The sequence below is a fragment of the Zalophus californianus genome, chromosome 1 (assembly GCF_009762305.2).
Source record: "Zalophus californianus isolate mZalCal1 chromosome 1, mZalCal1.pri.v2, whole genome shotgun sequence".
NCBI lineage: Eukaryota > Metazoa > Chordata > Mammalia > Carnivora > Otariidae > Zalophus > Zalophus californianus.
In genome coordinates this window covers 18,743,396-18,765,971 of record NC_045595.1, presented here as the reverse complement: position 1 = coordinate 18,765,971, position 22,576 = coordinate 18,743,396, and the positions used below count along the sequence as shown (strand labels likewise).

At 59.6% G+C, this 22,576-nt stretch overlaps 2 protein-coding genes across 8 annotated transcripts in view; both read right to left on the bottom strand.

The window, feature by feature from the left end:
• Positions 1-22: 22 nt before the first annotated feature.
• APEH (acylaminoacyl-peptide hydrolase) lies at positions 23-8,740 on the bottom strand. Of its 5 annotated transcripts, none has more exons than XM_027583849.1 (22): positions 8,682-8,740; positions 8,474-8,606; positions 7,796-7,922; positions 7,292-7,385; positions 7,102-7,192; positions 6,865-6,971; positions 6,594-6,731; positions 6,407-6,498; positions 6,289-6,329; positions 6,083-6,204; positions 5,488-5,548; positions 4,256-4,353; positions 3,594-3,645; positions 2,736-2,824; positions 2,138-2,276; positions 1,626-1,709; positions 1,465-1,545; positions 1,077-1,165; positions 783-973; positions 571-673; positions 380-486; positions 23-289 (listed from the first exon to the last, which is right to left on the bottom strand). In XM_027583849.1, the coding sequence occupies exons 1-22, from the start codon at positions 8,691-8,693 to the stop codon at positions 184-186; spliced, it is 2,157 nt and encodes a 718-aa protein (XP_027439650.1). In that variant the 5' UTR covers positions 8,694-8,740; the 3' UTR covers positions 23-183. The 5 variants fall into 5 exon arrangements, with proteins under 5 accessions (XP_027439650.1, XP_027439649.1, XP_027439652.1 ...); XM_027583848.1 differs by having other exon boundaries at positions 6,865-7,028; positions 7,117-7,192; XM_027583851.1 differs by having other exon boundaries at positions 7,117-7,192.
• A 4,704-nt stretch (positions 8,741-13,444) lies between these two features.
• The window catches only part of BSN (bassoon presynaptic cytomatrix protein), a 90,496-nt gene continuing 81,364 nt past the window's right edge, over positions 13,445-22,576 (bottom strand). The window contains exons 6-12 of one of the 3 annotated variants that reach the window (XR_003518194.2): positions 19,963-22,039; positions 18,869-19,656; positions 18,636-18,735; positions 17,722-17,853; positions 17,390-17,444; positions 16,946-17,038; positions 13,445-14,817 (exon numbers count right to left, since the gene is read on the bottom strand). Coding sequence is in view for 1 of the 3 variants with exons in the window: in XM_027585019.2 (XP_027440820.1) it covers positions 17,404-17,444; positions 17,722-17,853; positions 18,636-18,735; positions 18,869-19,656; positions 19,963-22,039 (3,138 nt within the window). In the remaining 2 variants the exon portion in view is untranslated. Of the gene's footprint in view, positions 14,818-15,013; positions 15,073-16,945; positions 17,039-17,389; positions 17,445-17,721; positions 17,854-18,635; positions 18,736-18,868; positions 19,657-19,962; positions 22,040-22,576 lie in introns of those variants that run through there. The other 2 variants (XR_003518195.2, XM_027585019.2) reach the window with 2 other exon arrangements.

Below are 22,576 nucleotides of genomic sequence, written 5' to 3'. Positions count from 1 at the left end.
AAAGTACCAGCAGGAACCAGACTCTTTGTCCTCATTTATTATGACCATATAGCCTACATTCCTCGGCTCACCCATCCATGAGGTCCAGAGCCCAGGAATCCTCTCGCCAATCCGCCAGACCCCGGGGCTCACCAAGCGCGAAGTGCGGCTCATGCCAACCAGCTCACGCAGGGAGGGAGGGCTTCAGCTGCACAAGTGCGTGTGCAGCCAGAGCACAGCATTCATGAAGCTGTCTGATTCCACCTCCACTTCCGAAAGTGCGTGCGTGCTTTTGGGGTAGAGCAGGAGCCTGTAGTGGTTGTGCAGCAATGTTTAAGGTTGGAGGGCTCTCCCCTGCTCACCTGCCCACCAGCTGCCAGGGCTGTCCTGCCGCACTCACCGAACAGGCACGTGCCGGGCCTTGAGGGCACGGTAATACTCCATGCCCTGCTTGAAGGGCACGCGCTGGTCCCCCTGGCCCAGCATCAGGAGCAGCGGGGTCTTCACCTGGGGGTGTGGGGAGTGGTGGTGACCAGGGCCCGGGGCTCTGGATAGACTGGCAGCATACCAGGCAGGGGGAGGGCTGCCTACCTGAGGGGTATACTTGATGGGTGACTTGTCCAGCATCTCGGCCCACACGCTGAGGTCTGGCAGGCAGTCGCTGCTGTAGGGGAAACCAGCCTCCACCACGCACCTGCAAGAGACTGCACTGAAGCAGCCCCAGGAGCCCTGGAGCCTGCGGGGGCTCTGTGTCGGGGATGAGGCAACACAGAGAAGGGCAGGGACCTGTGGAGCACACCCACCAGTCAGGGATGTCGGTGGAGCCCATCATGGAGGCGATGTTGATCACAGGGTTCCTCGCCACACAGGCACCATAGGTCTCAGGGTACTGACCAATCAGGTGGCAGGAGAGAAAGCCACCGTGGGAACCACCCATAAGAGCCACTCGGTCAGCGTCGAAGTGTTCTTCCTGGAGCACCCGCTCTACTGCAAACTACAGGATGGGGCAGAGTGTGCTGCAGCCAGCTGCCTGCCCGAATGGAACACACCCCAACAGGTGACCCTCCAGCCTGTCCAGAAGCCCCAGTCCCTGCTACCTGGACGTCCTTCACATCCTGGTGGCCCACATTGCCGGGAAGGGAGAGGATGCTGTCCTGGCCAAAACCCGTGGAGCCACGATAGTTCACTGGAGGCCAGGAAGGAACCAGACGGGGGTGAGCGACATTCCCAGCCCCCTGGTCGCACTTTCACCCCTCTGTGAAGTGGGCCTTGGGGCTGGCTGCTCCACAGACTGTCGAGGCGCAGGGGCCAAGAGATCCAAGGCTGTTGCCCAGTGACCACAGCACCTTCTCCATGGAAGTCCCTGGTAATGGTTGCCAGGTCCAGGCTGCAGACAGGCCTGGAGACTAGGGTGGTACCCGTGCTGCCTGTCCACCCCATCCCCCTCCACAGCCCTACCACTGCTGCAGGGCCCTGCTTACTCACCCAGGAGTACTGCAAAACCCATCTTGCAAAGCATGGCTGGGAACAGCATCCAGGCAGTGACAAAGGATGAATGGGGTCCCCCTGCAGACATGAAGCAGAGAGTGAAAGAACCAGCCAGGACGGGTAGTGGGAGGGCAGCAGCTCTTAGACCAGATGCCTACCGTGGGGCATGACCACCATGGGCACTTGGGTCTTATCTGGAGGGTTGCTGGGCTGCAGAAGGATTGCTTCAAAGTCCAGGCCAGCTGCAGGGAAAAGGCAGGAGTCAGGAGAGCCAGAGCCACTGCCCGGGGCTTCCCAGCCAAGGCCTGAGCCATAGCTGCAGGTCTGGGGCTGACTGGTGAAAGAAAGATCTGGTCTGAAACACCTGGACCCCAGGAAACTCCTGTCCTAGTTAGGGAGCCCCACTCTGTCAGGACAGCATTCCGGATGAGATGTGGTCAGAGACCTCAAATAAGGCAGTGTCTTTGGGCCTTGGTTTCCCTACCACAGAGCATTTGGCTTGGTGATGCTCAGCCCTGATACCCAGAGTAGGTGCCCACATACCCGGACACCACTCCCCAGGAGCATGCACAAGTGGAACAGAGAACCCCCCCCGGATGCAGGGAAGGTGACCACAGATGCTGTGTGCTGGGGAACTTGGGAGGTGTCCCTCTGCCCCAGCCCAGCTCACCATACTGCAAGTTCTCTTGTTCTGGGGGTGGCTGCAGTACCCGGATGGCCCAGGAAATGTCGGGAATAGGCTCGGCCTCTTCCAGAGTCACCCACAATACTTCTTGCTCCTTCCCTGCAGGAGGCAGGAACCCAACTTTCTGCCAAGGGGAAAGAGTGTGTCATAGGTGGCCTGGCCGCCTCCCTGCCCTTCCACCTCCGCCAGGGTGGGAGATGGGCAGCTCGCACTATGCTGGGCCTTCTACCCATCTCCACAGGGTACATCATAGACTCCTGTTGTGAGCTGGTATATGCAGAGACACTCACACAAAAACACCCACCCTTTTCTCCTGAGCTTTTAGGCTCTGCTGTCTCCTTGTGCTCCGTTCTGCCAGAGGACCGGGCACTTTCCCAGGCACCCTGTACTTTATAGAGCAGACCTACACCTGGTGGTTCCTCTCCACGGGCGTCAGACCCTTGTGGACCACGCTGGGCTGGGCCCACGTCTTGGCCTCCCACACACTGACCAACCCCAGTCAGACTGAGGCCAGCTGCCTGACCTGGGGAGCTGGGGCTGCACAGAACCCTCACCTCCTGGTCTGGGGCCCAGCAACACTCACCAGGCTTGGGGGCAGGTTGGGCGTGGAGAACTGTGCCACCATGAGGTCCTGGTCAATTGTGAGCAGCTTCCAGCTTCCACCTGACCCCCCTGGAGAAGGCAGATGCCACCACCTTTCCCACCCACTCCCTGCACGGCCAGAGTCCCAGGCCGGCGGCTCTATGCCAGGGTGCCCCTTTTACCCCGAGAAGCAAAAGAACACCCCCAAAGAGACTGTCACAAACACCCCACTGCACACAGCCCTGGGTGAGCCTCCTTAGTCCCTCATTCATCCAGCAGACGCCCATGGCACGTCCACCCACAGCTTCATGACTGCAGTCTGCGGGGGTGGCAACTAGGCCTGGGGGGTTGGAGTGGTGCTGATTCTGGGCTGTGGGGTCCAAGGAGATTCTCCAGCAGAGACCATATGACAAGGTACAGTTTAGCACAATACTTTGGAATCTTGTGGTAGAAGAACTACAGTTAGGGCAGGTAGGGGACTCAAAGACATTTTAGGGGCAGAATCACAGGCCCAGAGAAGAGGAAGATGAGGGAGCCAACACAGGGTTTCTCATGGGCCCTGGGACAGCAGAGTTGCCTCCGCCTGAGGTTTGGGAGGTCGGGGAAGGATGACTCTGGCAGATCTTGGCAAGAGAGAATTTTGTAGGTTTGAGAAGCAGGGCCAGGATGTGCAGAGCAGAGTGGAGCAGGGGAGGCAGTCTGTTGGCTGGGAAGGTCCTGCATGGTCAGGGTCCTTGCGAGACGCAGTGAAGGCTGCAGGACAGTGGTGCAGAGTGGCCAAGGGTGCCACTGCTGCCCCAGGCGCCGGAGCTCCCGTCCCGCCCCCGGCCTGGCTGGCCTGCACAACAGCCCTGCTCACCAGCTGTCAGGGAGCTCACGGTGCCCATCTGGGTGTCCACAACGAACAGGTCCTGAAGCAGAGGGGAGGCCACATGTAGCACCACAACCCCCAGCCCTCTGGGCCCCTCCCCCCACCTCTTCTCTACCCTTGTAGGGACCCCGGAGCCAGGCCAGGGCTATAAGCAACCATGGCAACGGCTCCTCAGTTGCCACGGGTAGTGGTCTGGAGGCCTGGACCCAAATCCCAGCCCCATTGCCACTTACAGAGGGACCCTGGGCGAGGAAAGGAATGCCTCTGAGCCCCTGAGCTAGCATGAGGAACAAATGATCTCATACTCAAACAAAAAGAAGCCTGGCGCACTGTGGGTGTCCCTACCCGATCCCTAGGAGAAAGCCTCTGTCCTATCTCCATGGGCTCCCCGTATAGTGTTCGGGGGCCCACCTAATGGCAGCCCCCTGGCTCCCCAGCTGGAAATGCCTGGGGGAAGGGGAACTGCACCTCTGCCTCAGAAAGAAAGGCCAAGGGCTCTGCTGTAGGGCACCAGGGCACGCAGGGCCTGAAGGGGTTCATAAGACCTTGGGACTGGGCATTCCACCCAGCAGTGTGCATATGCTCTGCCCCAGGCCCAGGGCCCCTGGAGGCTGGTCAGAGGGGCTGTCTCTCAACAGAGGGCCCCTTACCTGCCGGCTTCGCTGAGCTGAGTCAAAAACCACTCTCTGGCTGTCAGCCGACCAGCATCCCAAAGGCAGCAGGCTGCAGTAGATCCCAGAGAAGTTCTCTACAAAGATGGGAGGGCTGAGGCCACATCCAACAATGGAGGTGTGGGAGGTGAAGCCTATGAGGCAGGCTGGGCTGCTGAGGAACTCCCCCCCCCCCCCGCCCAGGGCGCCTGCAACTGTGACAGAATGGCAGTCCTACACATGGGGGTGCCCTAGGTGATGGGCGGCTGCCTAGAGAGGGGGCCGGGGCCAGAGGCCTCTGAGGGCCTGGGAGAGGCAGAGCTCAAGGGCTTCTGAGAGAGACCACAGCTGCTCGGAAGAAATGCACTGGCTCTCCTATGAGCTGCTCTCATTGGGCCCCTGGTAGGCACCTAGTACTGGAACCAAGATGACCCCTGTCTGTCTGTCCATTATGGTGCTCAGCAGAGTGCCTGGCAGAGGGGGCTGAATCGATTCCATTCATTTAACCCTCACTACAATGCTATAAAGAAGACAAGGACTACCACCTCCCACAGATAATAAATGGAAGCTCAGGGAGGCGAGGACGCCATCCAAGGACACACAGCTGAAAAGGAACAGCTGGGATTCAGACCAGATTCCCACCACTGCATCCCCCCAACCCAAAGAGATAAACAGGCCATAACTTTTCTACAGGACCCCTGGAGCTGACCAGGTGGCCTGAAAAAAGAGACCTCATGTCCTTGGGATGGTCCAGGATCCCAAACAAAGTGGTGAGCACTTGAGACTCTGACCAGAACTTCTCAGCCAAGAGCCACCCACCCAGAGATCCCACTGACTCAAAGGCTTGGATGGGACAAACACTACGGTGGGGGCTGGGGGTGGGACAATGCAGCACTCTTGAGCTTGGAGCCTTTCAAGTAGGACATTCCAACCCTGTGTACTTTCTGAGACCCCTTGGAACAGAGGCTTTAACTGGCCACTGGAAACATGGGGATGAAACCATCTAAATCCCCTGCCAGCTTGGGCCACTCTGATCTCGGCTGTGGTCCAGCTGACTTCCTTCTCTCAGAACAGTCCCCTGTGGTGACGGCCCCACTCCCTGTGCAGGCTGGGCCTGAAGCTGACCCAGCAGGGAGGGACACTTCAGACAGAACTCAGCACGGGGCTAACAGATGGCAGGAAAACAGAACTGCAGGCTCCACACTGCACCCAACCAGAGACACACCCCTTACCTCCCAGCTGCCGAGGCACGACATCCACCACCACTGAGGTGACCTTGGTATACCAGTCATACTGCAAGAGAACACAGTGGTCAGAGCCACCAGGGGACAGGCAGTGTGCTGAGGGCACAGAGCTCTTTACCCATCCTCTTCTCTGACAGCCCTAGGGAGCCTCAGGGGAGGGAGGACCTGAGGCAAGCCTGATGTATTTCCTTTCTGGTGACCTGGACAGATGTCCAAAGGGGCCTATGACTTTCCCAAGGAGCTCTTCTTGGGCAAGGACTAATACTCTGTAACTGCCGGCTATATCCCAGCCCCTTGTAGAGTCTGACCATGGGCATATGAGAAGCAAAGGGAGGAGCTGAAGCTGCTGCCCCCTGTAGACAGAGAATGCTCTTAAGGTGGTGGGTCCTGATACTGCAAAGCCCCCCATGCCAGCACTCTCAGCCTCCAGGTCCTGCCCTGGGAAAACAGGCAGAACTCACACCATCACTGCACCCAGGACAGGAGGTCCACTGAGGGGACCATGGGGAGATGAAGCTGACCCTTCATCTCTCATCCACCATCCCTTCCTTGTGCTGACCATGCCCGCCCTCCTCCAGCTCACCAGACACAGCTGGCTACACTGATGATGGGGGACCAGAGATGGGTACCGCAGGTAGACGATGCGACATTGGTCTGGGCTCAGACGGGGAGAAGACACAGCCAGAGAGTCATCCGAGAGAAGCTCTAGACCAGATGAAAATGTGAGCATCATGCAGGCTGGCAGGGCCAGTATATGTCAGCAAAGCACAGGTGGGCACCAGCACTTACCACACTGACCCCCGGTGAGGTCCACATTGTATAGGGCTGACCTGGAACCACCAGAGAGACACTCAGCTTCAGAGCCAACCTGAGCTGCAAGGCCCCCTGCCCTGCCCTGCTTCCTCACCTGCGATTGGTGCAGAAGCGGATGCCCAGCCGGAAGGGCTCATGCCACCAGCCTACAAACACCACGCCCGTGTCTCCAGGGGCCCAGAATGCCTGTAAACAAAACCCCGGGGCAAGTGTGAGCAAGGGGCAGCGGCTCAAGCAGGGCCCCAGACTCCAGGAGGGAGGCAGGCCGAGTCAGTGCTAACCTGTCCAGGGGACACACTCTCAGGGACCCCCTCAAGCACAGAGATGTTGCCACTCTCGATGTCCAGCACGCAGAGCACAGGAGTGCTTTTGGAAACCATGTTTTCTCCCCAGTCTTCATAAAACACAAACTGATCCCCCTAAGAACACAAGATACTCAGTGTCCAGCCTGTCTTGCCTCCCCAGTTCTGACAGGCACGATGTGGGCAGGGAGCACACTGAGCCCTAGGCTGCCCAGAAGGGCCTTTATGGACTGGCCGTAAACATGAGCACCTTGATGGCCTGGTCTGGTTTCTTCGGCCTGGCCATCTCATCATCGCTGCCACTGATGTCCAAGGCTTTTGTCTGAAAGAAGGACTCAGCCTTCGGGCGCTTCTTCTCTGCGACATACAACAAGTGTGTCTCCGAGTGCGACCAGGACAGGCAACCAAAGCAGTCTGGGTGTAAGGAAGGCTGATCAGGGGGAGCCCTGGGGTCCAGCTGCCCCTCCTGTCCACCCTGTCTGCTCACCAGCCAGCTGCCTACCATCCTCGTACACAAGCCCATGTTTCTCCAGCACCGACAGGTTGAAGCTCTTGAGCTTCCGGTTCTTCTCCCAGACCTGAGGACATCTGGGCATCAGGTTACCTGCCCCCCAACAGAGCCTCATCTGTGGGACTGAGCCCCCAGTCGCCCACTGCCTGGTCCCATGCAGACTCACCTCCAGGAACTGCTTCTCCTCCCCAGGGCTTGTGCCTCCAGCTTTGCGCAGCACGGCTTTCATGGCACCTGAAGGAGAGTCTCTGCTCAGCAGCCTGAGGAGGACATGGGGTAGCAGATCAGGGTCACCACCCACACAGTCCCATCCTACCCCTTCCTGGCCACAACCTCCTAGACAAGATTCTTGAGACTGGTCCCACATCTACCCCTGCAGCCCTTGTAGCTCCACTATGGCAGTTGGCCTTGCCTCTCCTACCTGGGGCAGAGGCTCTACTCTCCCCAGCCTCCCTGAAGCCCCATGGGCTCTAATCCAGGCCCAAGTTTGGACAAAGCCTCCAGTGCTTATCAGGCCATGTCAATAGAGACCACTTGAGCTCAAAGGGGCAAGAACCTGGCTCCTAGCCTACCTTCAGGGCCCTACCTGCGCCAAGGCACATGGCAGGCCTTCATAAAAGGCTTGCAGATGGCTGTGGCCTTGCCCACAAGCTTCTTCCCTCAAACTTACTCCCCCCGGGTCTCCACACTGTTGCCCGCAGGCCCTGAGAACACCACTGAGTCCCCATCGTGGAACACCAGGTACTGGCGGCAGAATCGAATGTTCTCCATGCGTTCCAGGTCCCTCTGGGTCCACTCTGTGAGGAGAGGCGTGAGACTTAAATTTGAGTCGACCAGTCCAAGCACAGGCTCCTCTCAGCCCCTCAAGAGGAAGGCCCAGCCCAACTCCGCAGTCTGTCTTGATGTTCTGGAAGCACGATGGACAACACTTGGCCACAACTCAAGTCTAGGCCTGAGCTGATGGCATGTCAGAGAGAAACCACTAGTCTGTTCCCAGCACCCACCCCCATCCCAGAACTTGAGGGGAGCCAGGCACGTGTATGGGATTTGGTGAGCGGTGAGACTAAAAGGCCCACACCGTGTATCCCGGTCTCAATTCTACTCCCACACCCTCAACTCATGCACTCAAGGGCACCATGCCACAACACACCGAGCAGCGTCCCCCATACACCCGTATGTAGGGTCCTCTGAGGGGTGCACCCTCCCACACCCACTTTCTCCAAGCCCCGTCTTCCTCCACACACTCGTGTGCACTGCTAAGCAGCAAGCCCTCCACATCTCCTTCCTCTCCACGCGAGTGCACGGCTCCGGAATGGGCCCGCCACTCGATTCCCCTCCATACACACACCGGTGTGCACCGTCCGGTAGCGGCCCCCGTACTGCGTGAGGACATCCGGGCCCAGGCAGGCGGCGCTCAGCGTGGGCTGGCGGCTAAGGCCCCGGTACAGCGCCGCCGCCTCCTCGGGCTCGTTCAGCAGCACCTGCGCAGGGGACACACCAGGGTCAGGCCCGGCCCGGGCTGCAAGGACCACGGGCACCGCGGGCCGAGCCCTCACCTGGCGCTCCATGGCACCTCTCGGCCGCCGGGGCAAGGCGGAGCCTGCTGGCGCCCGGAAGTGAGGCTCCGGGGGGGGCGGAGCCAGGAGCGACGACCCTCCCCCTCCCCCCGCCCTGCGTCTGCCACAGCCGCGCCGCGGGAGGGGCGGGAGCTTCGACGAATGAGCGAGGACCCTAAGCAGAGGGGCGGGCCCTCGAGGGTGAGGAGGTGTGGCCTGTGAAAGAGCGATCTGAGCTTTGGACCCGGGAGTCCTGGAGGCGTGGGGGCAGGGGCCTCGAGGGGAGGCGGCCAGAGGCCAAGTCCCAGGCCTGGTGCTGGGAGGGGAGGGAATAGGGTGTCCGAGGAGAGGAGCTAGCTCTAGGAAACGGAATACGGGATCAGTCTCTAGGCTGGGCGAGGCGTGTGACCGACGACATGGCCCGCATGGGGAGGAGGCGAGGCCCGAGTCGGGAATAGCCGGTGAGGTGAAAGAAGCTAGGTCGGACGGGGGTGGACCCTAAGAAGGACGAGGCCTGGGAGGGAGGCAGATCAGTGGATCTTTGAAGATACGGGCGGGGCGGGGGCAGAGCCCAGTGAGGGTCGGATAGAGGAAACGGAGATGAGGGCGTGGCCCGGGGAGACGGGGTTGGAGCCGAGGCTTGCCCCGCAGCCCTGGGACTGACCGTTGGCTCCCTTCTTGTCCATTACGAGACAAACATTCACCAGCAGGTGCCAGTCCCTGCCCTGGAGGGGCTCCGAGGTAGATGGGGAGAGGAGCGCGCAGAGCCCTGGGTTGCCGGTCAAAGAAGGGCGGATGCTGAGCTCTCAGGGTATCGCCTGGGCTTATCGGCCACCAGGCCTACCCCAAGAGCTATCTGTCCCTGCAGCCCTCAACTGCCCTGTTCAGTGGCACCTTGCTGGGGATCGTAAGCCGGTGGGTTTCTGCCTGCCCCCCCCCCAGGCCTCGTCCAACTCTCTTGGGTGCAGAGGGCCTGACGGGGGTCGGGCTCCACCTAGAATCAAAGAGCTGCCTGTGGACAGGAGAACCTGGGCAGGCAGACAGACTCCCTCAGCACAGTGGCACAGAACTGGGTGGGCTATGATGGCAGGGAAGGGCAGGAGAGACTAGGCACCAGTCAGGCTATAGGGATGTCCCCTACTCCATATACCTTGAGCCTGGCTGGTCTTCCACACCTCAGAGACCTGGCTTTCTGCACCCTGCCTTGCCTCTGACAGAGATCCCCACTTGCCTGGCCTGCAGCTTCCCTTTCGCCATCAACCACATCGGACTAGTTAAGTAAAAACAGTTCCCACTTTCTGAGGCCACTTGCATTTGTGGGCACTGAGTATGTACAGGCCTGTCGAGGCCAAAACTGAGAGCAGAAAGGGTGACCACAGGGCCACCAATCTGAGTGGAAAGGTTGGAAACTAAGATGTTCATCACAGCATTGTATATTATATTAAGGAAAACCAGGACCATGGTGCCCAGCCTTCAGGGTATGTACAGTAGACTGGCTATAAACTAACTCATCATGCAGCTGTCTGGAAGCCGGGCATTGGAGGATAAACACCTAATTACCTGGGATGAACATGTAGAAATAAACAGGAGTCTAGAAAACAGAAGGTACTGCACCTTCTGGCTTCTGTTTAAAATGAAAGAGACAGGAAGGAAGGACCTACGTCAAGGTATTAACTCTGGAGGAAGGTCAGAGGTGAGGCTGATACTCTTTTATCTGCATTTTAAAAATCTTCTAGCAGCTCTGGGCTACTTTGGTAAGAAGGTTCTCCCCTCCTTTTGGGGAAGGACTAAGGTCTGGCAGCCTCCAAGAGTTGAGGGATTGAAGGAGACACAGCAAGGCAGACAGGTGTAGTGCTTGTGGGCAGCACCAGGGGGCAGCACCTGCTCACTTGGCTCACCAGGAACCAGGTTCCAGAAAGCTGTGTGCCCCTGGACACACAGGCCTCGGATGAACCGTCCAGCAACAGCTTCGCAGTGACCTAACTGCTCCCTCCAGGTCCAAACCTGAGACCTGCCACCGACGTCTTTGTGGGGGCCCGTTGTTTTTGGCGGGCTTGGTGTAGACCAAGCCATGGCCTCGCCAGCACTTCTACAACTTGGCCCTTGCCCTTTCCCTTTAACTGTGTGAACAGACAGGATTATCCCAAGTTTGGGGATTTGTTCCTCGGGCTAAGCCTTCCCACTGCAGAAACCATCCCAGAGACAGTCTGTAGGTTGTTTATATCAAGTTCCTTTTATTCTGATACCACAGAATTACCTTGTCACAATACAGGAGGAGGGACACCGAAGTACCACGAGTTCTCACAGAGCACAGGAGGACGGCACACAATTCACAAGGTCATGTGGAGGACTTGGGTCATTGCACTTACAACTGTAAACTTGTTTGTTTGACTTTGTACAGCACTCTTCCCCCCTCAAATAAAGGAGAGAAGGAAAGAAAGGGGAGGGAGGGAGGAGAAAGCAAAAACAAGACATGGGAGCTAGCAGAGGAAAGGCGTTGGGCAGCCACCATTCTCCAGGGCACTGTGCTTGGAGAGCAGGAGCTGATGTGATCCCAGAGGCTGAATGAGGCAGACACGCACACACATACACATTCACACGCTTGTTCACATGCATACACACACAGTATCTCACGATTTCCATGGCTCTCCAGCGCCACCCCAGTGCACATGAGTACCCAGGGAGACAGAGATGATATCTCTGAGGAGTTTCGGTTGGTCAGGCCTGTCCCTCTGACCCTGTCGGAGTCCACGATGACAAGTATTTACAGAATGGGGGGCAGGTGGTAGGAGGGCAGGGGAAGGGCCGGTAGGCCAGGACCATGCTGCCATGGCAAAGTATCTGCCTGGAAAATGCCCCCACAGGCTCCAGAAGACAGGCCATAGTTACCACCACTGCTGCCCTCTCATCACGGGCCCCGAGACCCCATTCTCTTCCTAAGGACTAAGTGTGTGTGTAGGGGGGTGTCACTGCAAAGTGAGTGCATTGGGCCCTGGAGTGACCAGAGACAGTGCCCTTGCTCATGACACTGAGGAGGCAGGTGTGGAGAAGGCCTGGACTCCATCCCAGAGACTCTTTGCTCATTTGGAGATGTGCTCGATGCTCCCCACTGCCCAAGGCACCCAATGCTGGTCCCTCAGCCTCTGGCTGCAGTGCCCCCAGAGCCACAGCCGCATCTACACAAAGGTCAGGACACCTGTGGCCCAGAGAGGCCTGCTCCAGCCGCCTTCACGTGGGTGACGGGTACAGAGGTGTCCTTTGGGTAGCTTGGGGAGTGGGGAGTGGCAGATGTCAGAAAGTTCAAACTCAGAGGGCTTGGTCCAAAAGGAAATTTGAGAAAAAGTCAGCGTTTTAGAGCCTGAGACTGGGCCTGATGGAGGCGGACCTGCTGCCATCTCCCTGCCTGCTCCCTGTTCCTGGGTCCATCCCCTGGCCTTTCACGGTAAGGATTACTGCCTTGGTCCCCACTGTATCCAGCCCCCCAGGCACATCCCCACACAGACCTGGCCCTGGGTAGTCAGAGGTGATGGATGGTGGCCTACCTTAGTCCTTGCTCAGATGGGCTCTTAACAGCCCAGGCCTGATCTCTGGGATGAGGCAGGTGTCCTAGGGGATGGGTGAAGCCCAAATCCAGGAGGACCAGGGTTGCAGGCCCAAAAAGAGGTCAACAGCCTCCTGTCCCATCCACAGCTGCCAGAGGTGGGCCAGGATCCCCCTCTGAAGGGCTGTGTAGACCGTATTGGAAAGCATGAGAAATGTGGACCCCTGAGAAATGCATGGTGCAAACCAGAGCACAGGCCTCGAGGGGTCGGGTGGTCACTGCCTGCTGCATTGCCGACTCAGTCAGAGAGAAGCTGAGGAGCGTTGGGGTACTTGGGCTTCAGGGACGAGGGTGGGCAGGGAGGTTAAGTCCTGGGGACAGATGGAAAAAGGGTCACAACACAACCTTCTGTGAATTCTGCCATTGAGAAGCTTCCCAAGAAACTCAGCTTGAAGCTACTATCTATGGGAACACCTGCTCTGGTCCAAGATGACACTGTTAGCTGTCCTCACCACAAGAGCCAGAGGTCTAGCTCTTCCTGAGCACCTGAGCACCCCATGCCCCAGCCTCTATCTCTTGGCTCACAGACCTTGGAGCTGCCCAGCTACAAAGGAGAGGCATAGAGCAGGTGTAGTCAGGATCTGGGGTCCCTAGGACGTAGCCAGACCCTGCCCTTGGCCTGTGTCTCCGGCCAGAGACACAGGCCAGCTCTGTGCCTGAGCCATGTCCCACTGAACAGGGTGGCCAGACACCCCTGGCTCAGGGATAGGATGAGAGGGGGAGCAACTTACAGATGGAAATCCTATAGCAAACCTTCAGAATGTTCACCCACACACTCCTGTGTGGGCCCCACCAGCGTATCTACTCCAGAGGCTTCCTTTCACCTGCCATCCTGGTCTGAGAAGCCCACAGGGCCCTGCGCTGCCTACCCCACAGCCTGGCACGCTCAGGCAACAATTCCAGCAGGTCCTCACTAGCTCGTGCAGAAGTCAGCTAGAAGCACTCCAGGAGGAGAAGTTCTGAGGCAAAAAGAACTCCCAAGCAAGGGGGTCGAGCATTTAAAATGGATGAAATCGTGCAAAAAAGGCTGTGAGCTGTGCATGCCTCACTGCAGGACAGGCGGTGGCTCACCTGGCAGCAGCGCGTCCTGCCACAGGTCAAACATGCCACAGACTGAGAATTTCACACACACGGTGGGAGCAGGGGGCGGGGGGCGGGGTTGATATGAGCATATCTATCCAGTTTCTCAATTGCACGTTTGCAATTGACTCCTTATACATAACATGGAATTTATTAAATATTAACAGTTGTCTTTGAGGGTTTATATTTCATTGCATAGAACGTTAGAGATGAGACTGGTGGGGGTGCCCAAGAGGAAGGGAGGCCCCCAGGGTAAGGGCCTTGGGGAGGAATGCCACCCAGTCCGCCAGGTGGGTGGGCGGTGCCATACCCCCCAGCACAGGGCTCTGGGCCCAGACCTCGGCTGGCAGGAGCCCTGGCCCCTCTGCTCTGAGCATGCCCACTGGTGATGGCTTAAGAAGGACTGGATTGCACAGTAAACAGAGGTGGGCTGAGGGGCCTCCCTTAGACCTCGCCCTGGGGTTGTGCTCTTGGTGGCCTGCTGCCCCCTATTGCTTCTGAGTCAACATTCTCCCTGTGCTGAGCAGGGGCAGAGCGGAGAGGAAACCAAACCATCAGTCACAGGAGGTGGTGGAGGGGAGAGGCAAGGAGGTGAGCAAAGAAAAAGAGAGAAGGGGGAGAAGGAGAAAAAAAAGAAAAATGCTTATGAGGTATACATGTAAATCAAACTGAAATGATTAAGGCTGTTCTTGAAATCAAAAGAAATCCCCAGGTGTACGAACAAGGAGCTGGCTGGTCGAGACAATGGCGGTGCTGCTGGGATGCTCACGATGGTTGGGGGCGGGGGGGGGGGGATGGCTTTGAGATGGTGGCAGGCGGGCTAGCATGCTGCCACCCATGGGCTGGGAGAAGCCTCAGCCAGTGCCCACGCTGCTTTTCGGTGCTATGGCCTCTTATTTCAGCGATGAGACAGTGTTAGGTCCTAATGTTTGTAAAGTTCTCCCAACCCCACGCTAGCCACATGGAGGTCTGCTCCGATGTCACCCAGAGGGCAGGGTGAGGGGAGCAGGGCCCTGTGGCCACAGAGGGATCCGGGTCAGCTGGAATGTGAAGGAAACGGAGCCCGGGGCCCCCAGCCCTCAGTCAAAGCCCCTCTCCAAGGCTGTGGAAAAACTTCTGGCATCGTGGAGGGAGGGCAGCGTCCGTCAAAAACAGGCAGCCTGTGCCCAAACTCTGTGTATAACACATAGGAAGCCTGGCTGGCCGGGCCGCAGTGGCAGGGTGTCCGGAGAGGGCTCCTCCCTCCCAGCGAAGGCTAGGCCTCGAAGGTGGTGCCCTGAGGAGAGCAGGGTCTCTGGAAAGACAATCACAGGTCCCCCGGGCCAGTGGTCCCAACATGTCCAGCAGATGCTTCACCCAGGCAGCTGCTGTTAGAAAACGTCCTCAACTGAGGCCTGCCTGCCACGTCCCACCTGGTGTGAGTCTTTGGGCCAAGGGTTTGCCAGATTGCAGATGCTTGGAGGAGAGAAGGCGGGAGGCGGAGGGAAAGAAGGAAAGAAAGAAGGATGTCGTCAAGAACTGTGGACGGCTGCTTCCCATCCCTTCCCTCCTCTCGGTCGGTGGCCTGCCATGCACCGCTGGCCTGACCCCTCCTCCCCCGGGCCCCCCCCACCTACTGAGCCTTGGGGAGATGCGTGCCTGAGCAATTTTGAGGTCACGAAGAGAAGGACAGGAAGCGAGAAGAATCCAGTTGGCCAGGAAGGGACATTTCTTGAATATAACATAGGTTGCTTCAGAGTGAGGAAGATGGGATTTTGTTTAAAAGGGCCAGCCTCCCCCAGCCCGTTTCTGAAACGGTCATGGAAGACACCAGAGGACGGGCACTCACAGAAGCACTCACCGCTTGGCCTAATCGTTAGCCAAACGCCAAAACTTGAGGGAGACCTCTTTAACTACGAAGTTAGTGGTCTCAGTGGCCACCCAGGTTGTGTGAACAAAACCATGCCCGTGGTTCCTTTCACTCCTCGGTGACAGAGCCCTAGGCCTAAGCCCAGGGTGGGTTCTGCCATGGACCCGGCCCATGGGCTGCCCCTCCTTCCCTTCAGCACAATTTCTGATTTCACATCTGTTCCGGGGCAACTCCGAGGAAACATCCAGCTGGGCGGGAAAGCGGCAGGGAGCCCGCTGTCGTGGGCTGAAGGCAGGAAAAACGCTGGGGAAGCCGCACTGTGGCTACTGTAATTTGAATAAATTCCGGGCTCTTTACTTTGGCCTACAAAGCCCACCGGAGCTGGCTCCCACCCCCTGGGACTTCACCCCCGACCACCGTTTCCCTCCGCTGTGGCTCTGGCCCTGCTGGCCTTTTGCCTGGTCCTGAAGCCCACCTGTCCCATCCCAACATCATCCTGCCTCTAGCCTTACCTCACACCGCCCACTCTCTACAGAGCAGCCCCGGTGACCCATAACCCTGCCTCCCTGGCTTCATAACACTCATCACCTTCAGAAATCACCTTTTTAATCTTTTTATTTTTTAGCTTATTTATTCTCTGTCCCCCTTAAATGGACTGTCAGCTTTGGAGGGCAGGCACTTGGTTTTGTTCCCCGCTGTATCCCTAGCATCTGGAACAGGGCCAGGCACCTGCCTAGGGCCTGACAAACATTTCTGGAATAAATGGACAAGTGGATTGAAGACTAGGCCTTTCTGGTGCCCGCATTGTTCCCCCAGAGACAGGCAGCCCTTTGGAAACTACACCCAGCTCCTTCCTACAAGCAGCCCTTGCCTGGGCTCCCTTGTGATTTGCTCACTGCCTCTCTGGCCCTGCCACACACATGCCTGCTCACCGTGAGAAGCATCCAAACCTCTGTGCTCTGAAGCCGAGAGGTGGCAAAGGAAGGGACGGGAGAGGGCCCCAGGCTTACGGAATGGTAGAAGGTGGTCCCTGGCTGGGCACAGAGCAACGCCACTAGCCAGGCTACCCTCCCTGCCATCTCGGAGGACACACGGCCTCCTCCTCTGCCATAGAGGCAGGGCTGAGGCCAGAGAGAGCTCCGGGAGGAGGCTTCTCACCCCGTGTTGGCCACTGCAGCCCACACAGAGCCAAGGCTCCCATGCGGAGGCCCTTCCACTCTCTCCCTGGGCTGACCTGTTTGGGGGCCGAGATCGCCTGCCTGTCCAGTGACCTCCCCCTCCTCTCTGTTCTATTCCCGTCTGCCTCGCTTCTCATTCTGCTCTCCCATCTGGCAGGTCAGGAGTTCAGCCTCTGAAGTCAATGGTGTTTGAAGCTCAGGCCCGTGGCTGCTGAGCTCGGCAGGGTTGGGGACTCTGGCCTCACCCGACTGTCTGGGGCAAAGTCACCAGCACCAGCCCCAGGGGAAGGGGCTCTGGAATGGTGCCCAGCACACAGCCCCCAAGTTGAGGGGCACGGTTGGCTCTGCTGGGTCCTTCCCCAAGGTTACTACCTGAGTCAGCTCAGCCAGCCCAGGGGTCTCTGCCCCTCGGGTAGCTGCCAGACCCATCACAGCTGAAGGAAGCCCACCAGCCTCCTCCCAGTTCACACTTGGAGGAGCTACATGGGTCTGGTCAGCCAGGCCTTGGACCTTCACCCCTTCCTCTGCCCCAACCTACCCTGGACCTGACACTCACTGTTATACGCAGAGTCCAGAGCTGTGCCCAGGCCTCTGACTCCAGAGATTTTTCCACAGCAATGATATCATCTCCCTTCATCTCTTCAAGAGCCTGTGGAGTATTTACAGAGGAGGGTTGGGAAGGAGCCGCATCCCAGGGGGCCCTACCTACAAACTAAAGCCAACTCAAGGCTGTGAGAGCCCTGGGGTGGGGGTGCTAGGGGGTGGTCGAAAAGGACAAGGGGATGTTGGCCCTAGCTTCCCTTTGCTGGGACCTCTATTGAGTTGGCCCCATGTGAGGGCCTCTGTGCATTGGGTCCCTCCTTTTCCTCCTCCTCCCACACTCACAGGAGAGGGTACCACAGCTCTGGCCGCATCACCCACCGCATCACCAGACTCCTCCTTGAGGATCCCTCAGCACCCCCACAGGAAGGGAGGCTGGGTCTAGGCAACTCATACTTACCCTGCAGGGCATGGTCACCAGAATGAGGAGAACTTTTTGCCAAAAGCAGAGACAGCTGTGACATAGAAAAAGGAGAAAGGCATCAGGAAATTGGACTAGACTCCCTCCGAGTCGGGGCCATTTGGCACAGTGAAGCCAAGCCCAGCCCAAGGAGCAGGGACACCCCCTCCCCCCCACTGCTGCAAGAGAGCCACTGGGCAGCGGCAGGTAGACCTTGAGGCTTGCCTGTGGCTGACTGGCCGAGCCTGCAATCATTGCCCAGACCCAACCTCGGCCACAGTAGGGCCATGGAACTGCTGCCCACCACGGACCCAGCTGCAGGCAGTACCTACCTTCCGTCAGCTTGCCGGCCTGCTCTGCCGCCCCACCAGGGAGGATTTTGGAGAGCACGCTCTCACCTTCGGCGCCTGGCTGGCCAGCAGGAGCCCCTGGGGTCCCTCCAGGCCTGGCTCCAGCCTTCATGCCTAGGGGGAAAGAAACCACCGTCAGAAAGCAGGCTTGGCCCTTCAGGCCCTGAGTGGGAGAGTGGCCCTGAGGGAATCTGAACATGGGCAGCCGTGAGGTGGGAGGGTGAGGAGAAGGAGAGAGTAATGAAAAGAGAGGTGTAAGACCAGGAAGTCAGAGAGGTGGAAGGAAGCAGAAAAAGGGAAATTGAGGCAAGTAAGGAAGGAGAAGAGGCGGATGGAAAGGCAGAAGGGAGGAGAGAAGGGGAAGGAAAGAGCTAGTAAGAAGCTGTGGTCCTGGCCCTGCACTTACCAGTCGCTTCCAGGTTCCCTGCCCAGAGCTGCCTGGGCCTGAAGGCCCCAGTGCTGGTGACCCCAGTAGCTCATTCTTTTGTTTTGTTTTTTAAGATTTATTTATTTCTTTTAGGGAGAGAGCGAGCGAGAGCGAGAGAGCACGCATGGGGGGAGGGGCCAGAGGGAGAGACTCTTCAAGCAGACTCCCCACAGACTGTGGAGCCCAATGCAGGGCTTGTCAATCCCACAACCCACGAGCCATGAGATCACGACCCGAGCAGAAACCAAGAGTCGGACACCCAACCCACTGAGCCACCCAGGCGCCCAACCACTAATTCATTCTAACCCCAGGCTCGTTTTCTGTTGGGAAGGTCTGCAGATCCCTGGGCACCTTCTCAGGGAGCAGTGCAGGTATGCGGAGCAGGGGAGCTCAGGGCGCCGGTGGGTGCAGGGAGAGGGCAGACCAGGAATTCTGGGCCGTGGCCGAGGGCACCAAAATATAGGCTCACCTGCAGGTCCAGGTCCTGGTGGTGGTTGGGCCTGAGGAGGCCTCCCCTGTGGGGGTGCCTTGGCTGTCCCTTTAGAGCCATTTGCCTGCTCTGCCCGTGGCTGCAACACAGAACCCACAGCTAAGATACTGTCCGACGGCCCTGCCCATGCCCAGCCAGGAATCTAGGGCAGGTCCCAGCTGCACCCGCAGCATCTGCCCTGGGTAGGAACCGTGTTCTGGAGCCCTACTTACCGGTCCTGCGGCCTGGGGGCCCGAGGCTGTCGTGGGGCCTGGCTGAGGCTTCCCTGCCGGCTGGCTGGCAGCAGGGGCCGGGCCCCGGGCAGCTGGCTGGCCCTGCTGCTGCAGCCGGGCCTGCACCGGGGCCTGCTGGGGGGGCTGTGCCCCGAGACCTTGCTGCTGCTGCTGTGTCGGTGGCTGGCGCGACACTGTTGCCGAGGGGGTCTGCCTCGATGGCGGCGGCTGTGACTGCTGTGGCCCGGGAGCTGCCTGCCGACATTGCGGCTGCGGCTGGGGCTCTGGCTTTGGTTGCGGTGTAGCGGGCCCCGCGTGGGCCTGCCGGGAGCCCTTCTTGCTGTCAGAGGCATGATGGTATGCTGACGGAGCACGGGGTGGCTGTGAGTATTCAGCGGAGCTGGGGTACCCAGGCTGACCCTTCTTCGGCATGGCCGGGGCAGGGCTGGGCTGAGGGTGAGGCCGGGCCTCGTGGCGACCCAGGTCCCGAGCATGTGCTTTGGCAGCACGCCGGCCCGGCTCCTCGCCAGCGTGGCGGCCTGAGTGCCGCCCGTGGTCACCGTGGTGCCGGTGTTCCTTGGCTGAGGCGTGGCGGCTCGGGCCACCCTCATCACGGGGCCACAGGCCCTCCTCGGGGGGCTCATCGTAGTCGTGGTAGCTGGGCCTGGCAGGGCCTCGCTTCTGGGAGGAGGAGGAGACTGCATGGCCCCCGTGGTGCCTGAACCGGTCAGAGCGGGCATCGCGGGGCTTATCAAACCAGTCTGTCTCCTCCTGGCCCAGGTGATACGCTTCAGAGACCAAAAACAGAACACCATCAACCCCCGGGCTGGCCACAGGGGGAGGCCCAGCTGAAGCCATGCAAGGAAACCAGAGAGTGGGTGCCACAGCCGCAAGCATTAACACTAGGCCCCCAGCCCGCCCCCCCCACAACCAGGGCCAGGGTGCGGGTGGAGCCGCCTGCAGCAGGGCCCCCACTGGATGAGGCGCCAAGGCAGGCCCCTCTGGGACATCTCAGGGCCCAGGGCCCCATGGGCAGGCAGGCAGGCCCCCCGGGGTGCCGAGCAGCTGCAGAAATCACCCCTGGCTGCCATTACCTTCGCTGTCGGAAACTACGCAGTGGGAGTCGTCCAGGATGTAGCCCTCCTCACGCTTATATGTGTGGGCCCGAGGCCCGTCCTTGACGTGCTCCTGGACGTCAGGCATGGAGTGGCTGGAGCAGAACTGTGGGCAGGTGTCCCCAGGAGGAAGGGGGCCGCCGGCAGGGCGGGGCCGCCCCAAGGGGCTGACGGGGCTCTCCTCTTCAGAGGTCTGGCTCCGCATGGGGGGCCGGGCCCGGCCGTGGGCCATGCTCAGGGATGAGGGCTTGGGGCCCGCTTTTTGAAGTCGCTCCACAGCTTCCCGTTCCCGCTCATATCCTTTGCCCCGGCCACCGAAGTCATGGCTGGACAGCTTCTCCCCACTGTATGCAGATGCCACCCGGGACCGGCTGCTCCCTCCATACATGCGGTCGTCTTCCTCCACTGGGTCCCGGCTGGACACCCCATAGTACCTCTGCTGCTCGTACACGTTCTTCTTGAGCCCGTAGGTGATTTCGTCCTGGAACTTCCTGCCCCGAGAGGCTAGGCTGCTGCTAACGGCAGGGGAGGGGTAGGAGGCCAGATCCGACTCCACGTCCTTGGCCTCTTCAATAGGTGAGAACTTGGAGATCTTTTGCTCCATGCCCTGCTTCCGGTGCTTGCTGCGCTTTGAGGAGATGGCAGCTGGTGCCAGGCTCTTGGAGGGATGCTTGGGCCCCATGGGGCCCGGACCGTACTTCTCTGCTCGAGCCCCGTGTCTGTAGTCGCTGTCACTGTAGTAGTGGGCACTGGTTGGTCGGCCATTGCTCTCCACACTCCGGTGGTGGCCACTCTTCCCACGGGGGTCGTAAGAGTCCTCCTCGGATTCTTCCTCCCCTCTGGTGTAGCAGCAGGGCAGTACAGGCCCCTCCAGGATGCCTGGTTCTCCGGGCTCTTTCCCAGGACGCCCGCTGCTGCTCGGCCCCAGGGGCTCCAGTCGCTGACTCTCGGGGGCAGTGGAGGTGCTGTCCTTGGTCAGCTCACTGATGTCGTCAATCATCACATAGTTCCGGGGGACATTCTGCTCCAGGCTGGTGTAGTGGGAGTCAGAGGGGTAGGTGGAGGCTGAGCTCAGGCTCACGCCACTACGGTCACCGGCCCGGGGCAGCTCAGCAGCTTTGCCTTGCTCGTAGCTACTGCTCACTGCTGGGCCGCTGTAGCTGCTTTCAGACACGCCTGAAGACATGGCCACGACAGGGCTGGCGATCACCTCATAGTTAGTGGGCACCTTTTGTTCCAAGTCGGCCAGTGATGTCTGGCGTGGCTTCTGGTGGGGGGCACGGCTGTCGGCTGGGACCGGGAAAAGAGTGCTCTGTGTGTTTGGCATGGGTGTTTGGGCTGCATAATGGCCTGTGGGACGGAGAGCCTGTTGGCCTGGCAGGCCAGGCTCAGCTGGGTAACTGGTGCCAGGAGGAAAGGCAGGTGCTGAGTATGTGCTGGGGCCAGGGTAGGTGGGTGCTTGGTGGGCCGGGAATCCGTTCTGGGTTGGCCCACCACTGCCTGCAGTGTACTGCGGGGCCGGAGGCGGGAACCGGGGCTGTTGGAAGGCAGTGGGGCCAGAGGGGGTGGCAGGAGCGGCGGCAGTGACAGGGAAGTCTGCGTACTGGCCGGCAGGAGTGGCACAGCCCTGGAGCCGCAGCTGGTTGAGCTCGCTGTCCGACAAGTAGTCACGATGCTCACCGAGCCCACGCAAGGGCGGGTAGTCACGGCCGCCCCGGTCTTTGGCCAGAGACTCTTTCCTCTGTGTGATGCCCAGCTCCAGGTACTTGAGCTTGGCATCAATCTCCTTCTCCTCCTCGTCCAGCTCCGCTTGCTTCTTGCGCAGCTTGGTGGACTCATGCTCCACCAGCCGCAGGTCCCGGTCCAGGTCCCGGAGCAGGCTGGCCTTGGTGGCAGGGACAGCGGTGGGCCCCGCCAGCCCATGCTGCAGCAGGCTGGCTGCATACAGCTGTGGGGGGGCCTGGCCAGCCAGGGGCAGGTGAGCCTCCTCTGGAGGGGGGCTGGGCAGTGTCCGCTTCACCTTGCGGACCAGGCCGTTGGGTGGCAGCGCCGACACCTGAGACAGAGGGAAGGGCGGGCAGCACTGAGACCCAAGGTGTGGGTGACTTGGTGGGGCAAAAGGTGGAAGATCCCTGGCTTGGGCTGGCCTCCATACAGTGGTTTCTCTGATTCACCAGGCAGCCTTGAGGCCGGCCCTGTCCCCGCTTGGTGGAGATCACCACTGGCCGGCGATCCTTTCACAGCCTTTCTCCCTCCCAGCACTCTGGGCAACGGCAGGGGAGGGGAGGAGGAGATGCCCCTCTGTGCTGGTCTCTAGGACTGGCCTGCCTCTGAGAACCTCTAGTACACAGGGGCTCTGAGATCCCCTGCCTGTGTCCTGTGGGCTGGCCACCCTCTGTCTCCCACTGAGTGTCCTGAGGTGAGGAGGGTACAGTGTGGCTCTGGGGTTAGGTGTAGCAGCCGGTGAGGACCAAGGGCAAGTGGAGGGCCATGGACAGAAATGGAATGCTTCCTAGGTGCCCAGCAGGCTCCCTAGAGGATCATGGGAAGGGGCACATGCTGACTGTATGTCAGTTACTGCAGGCTCTGGGTC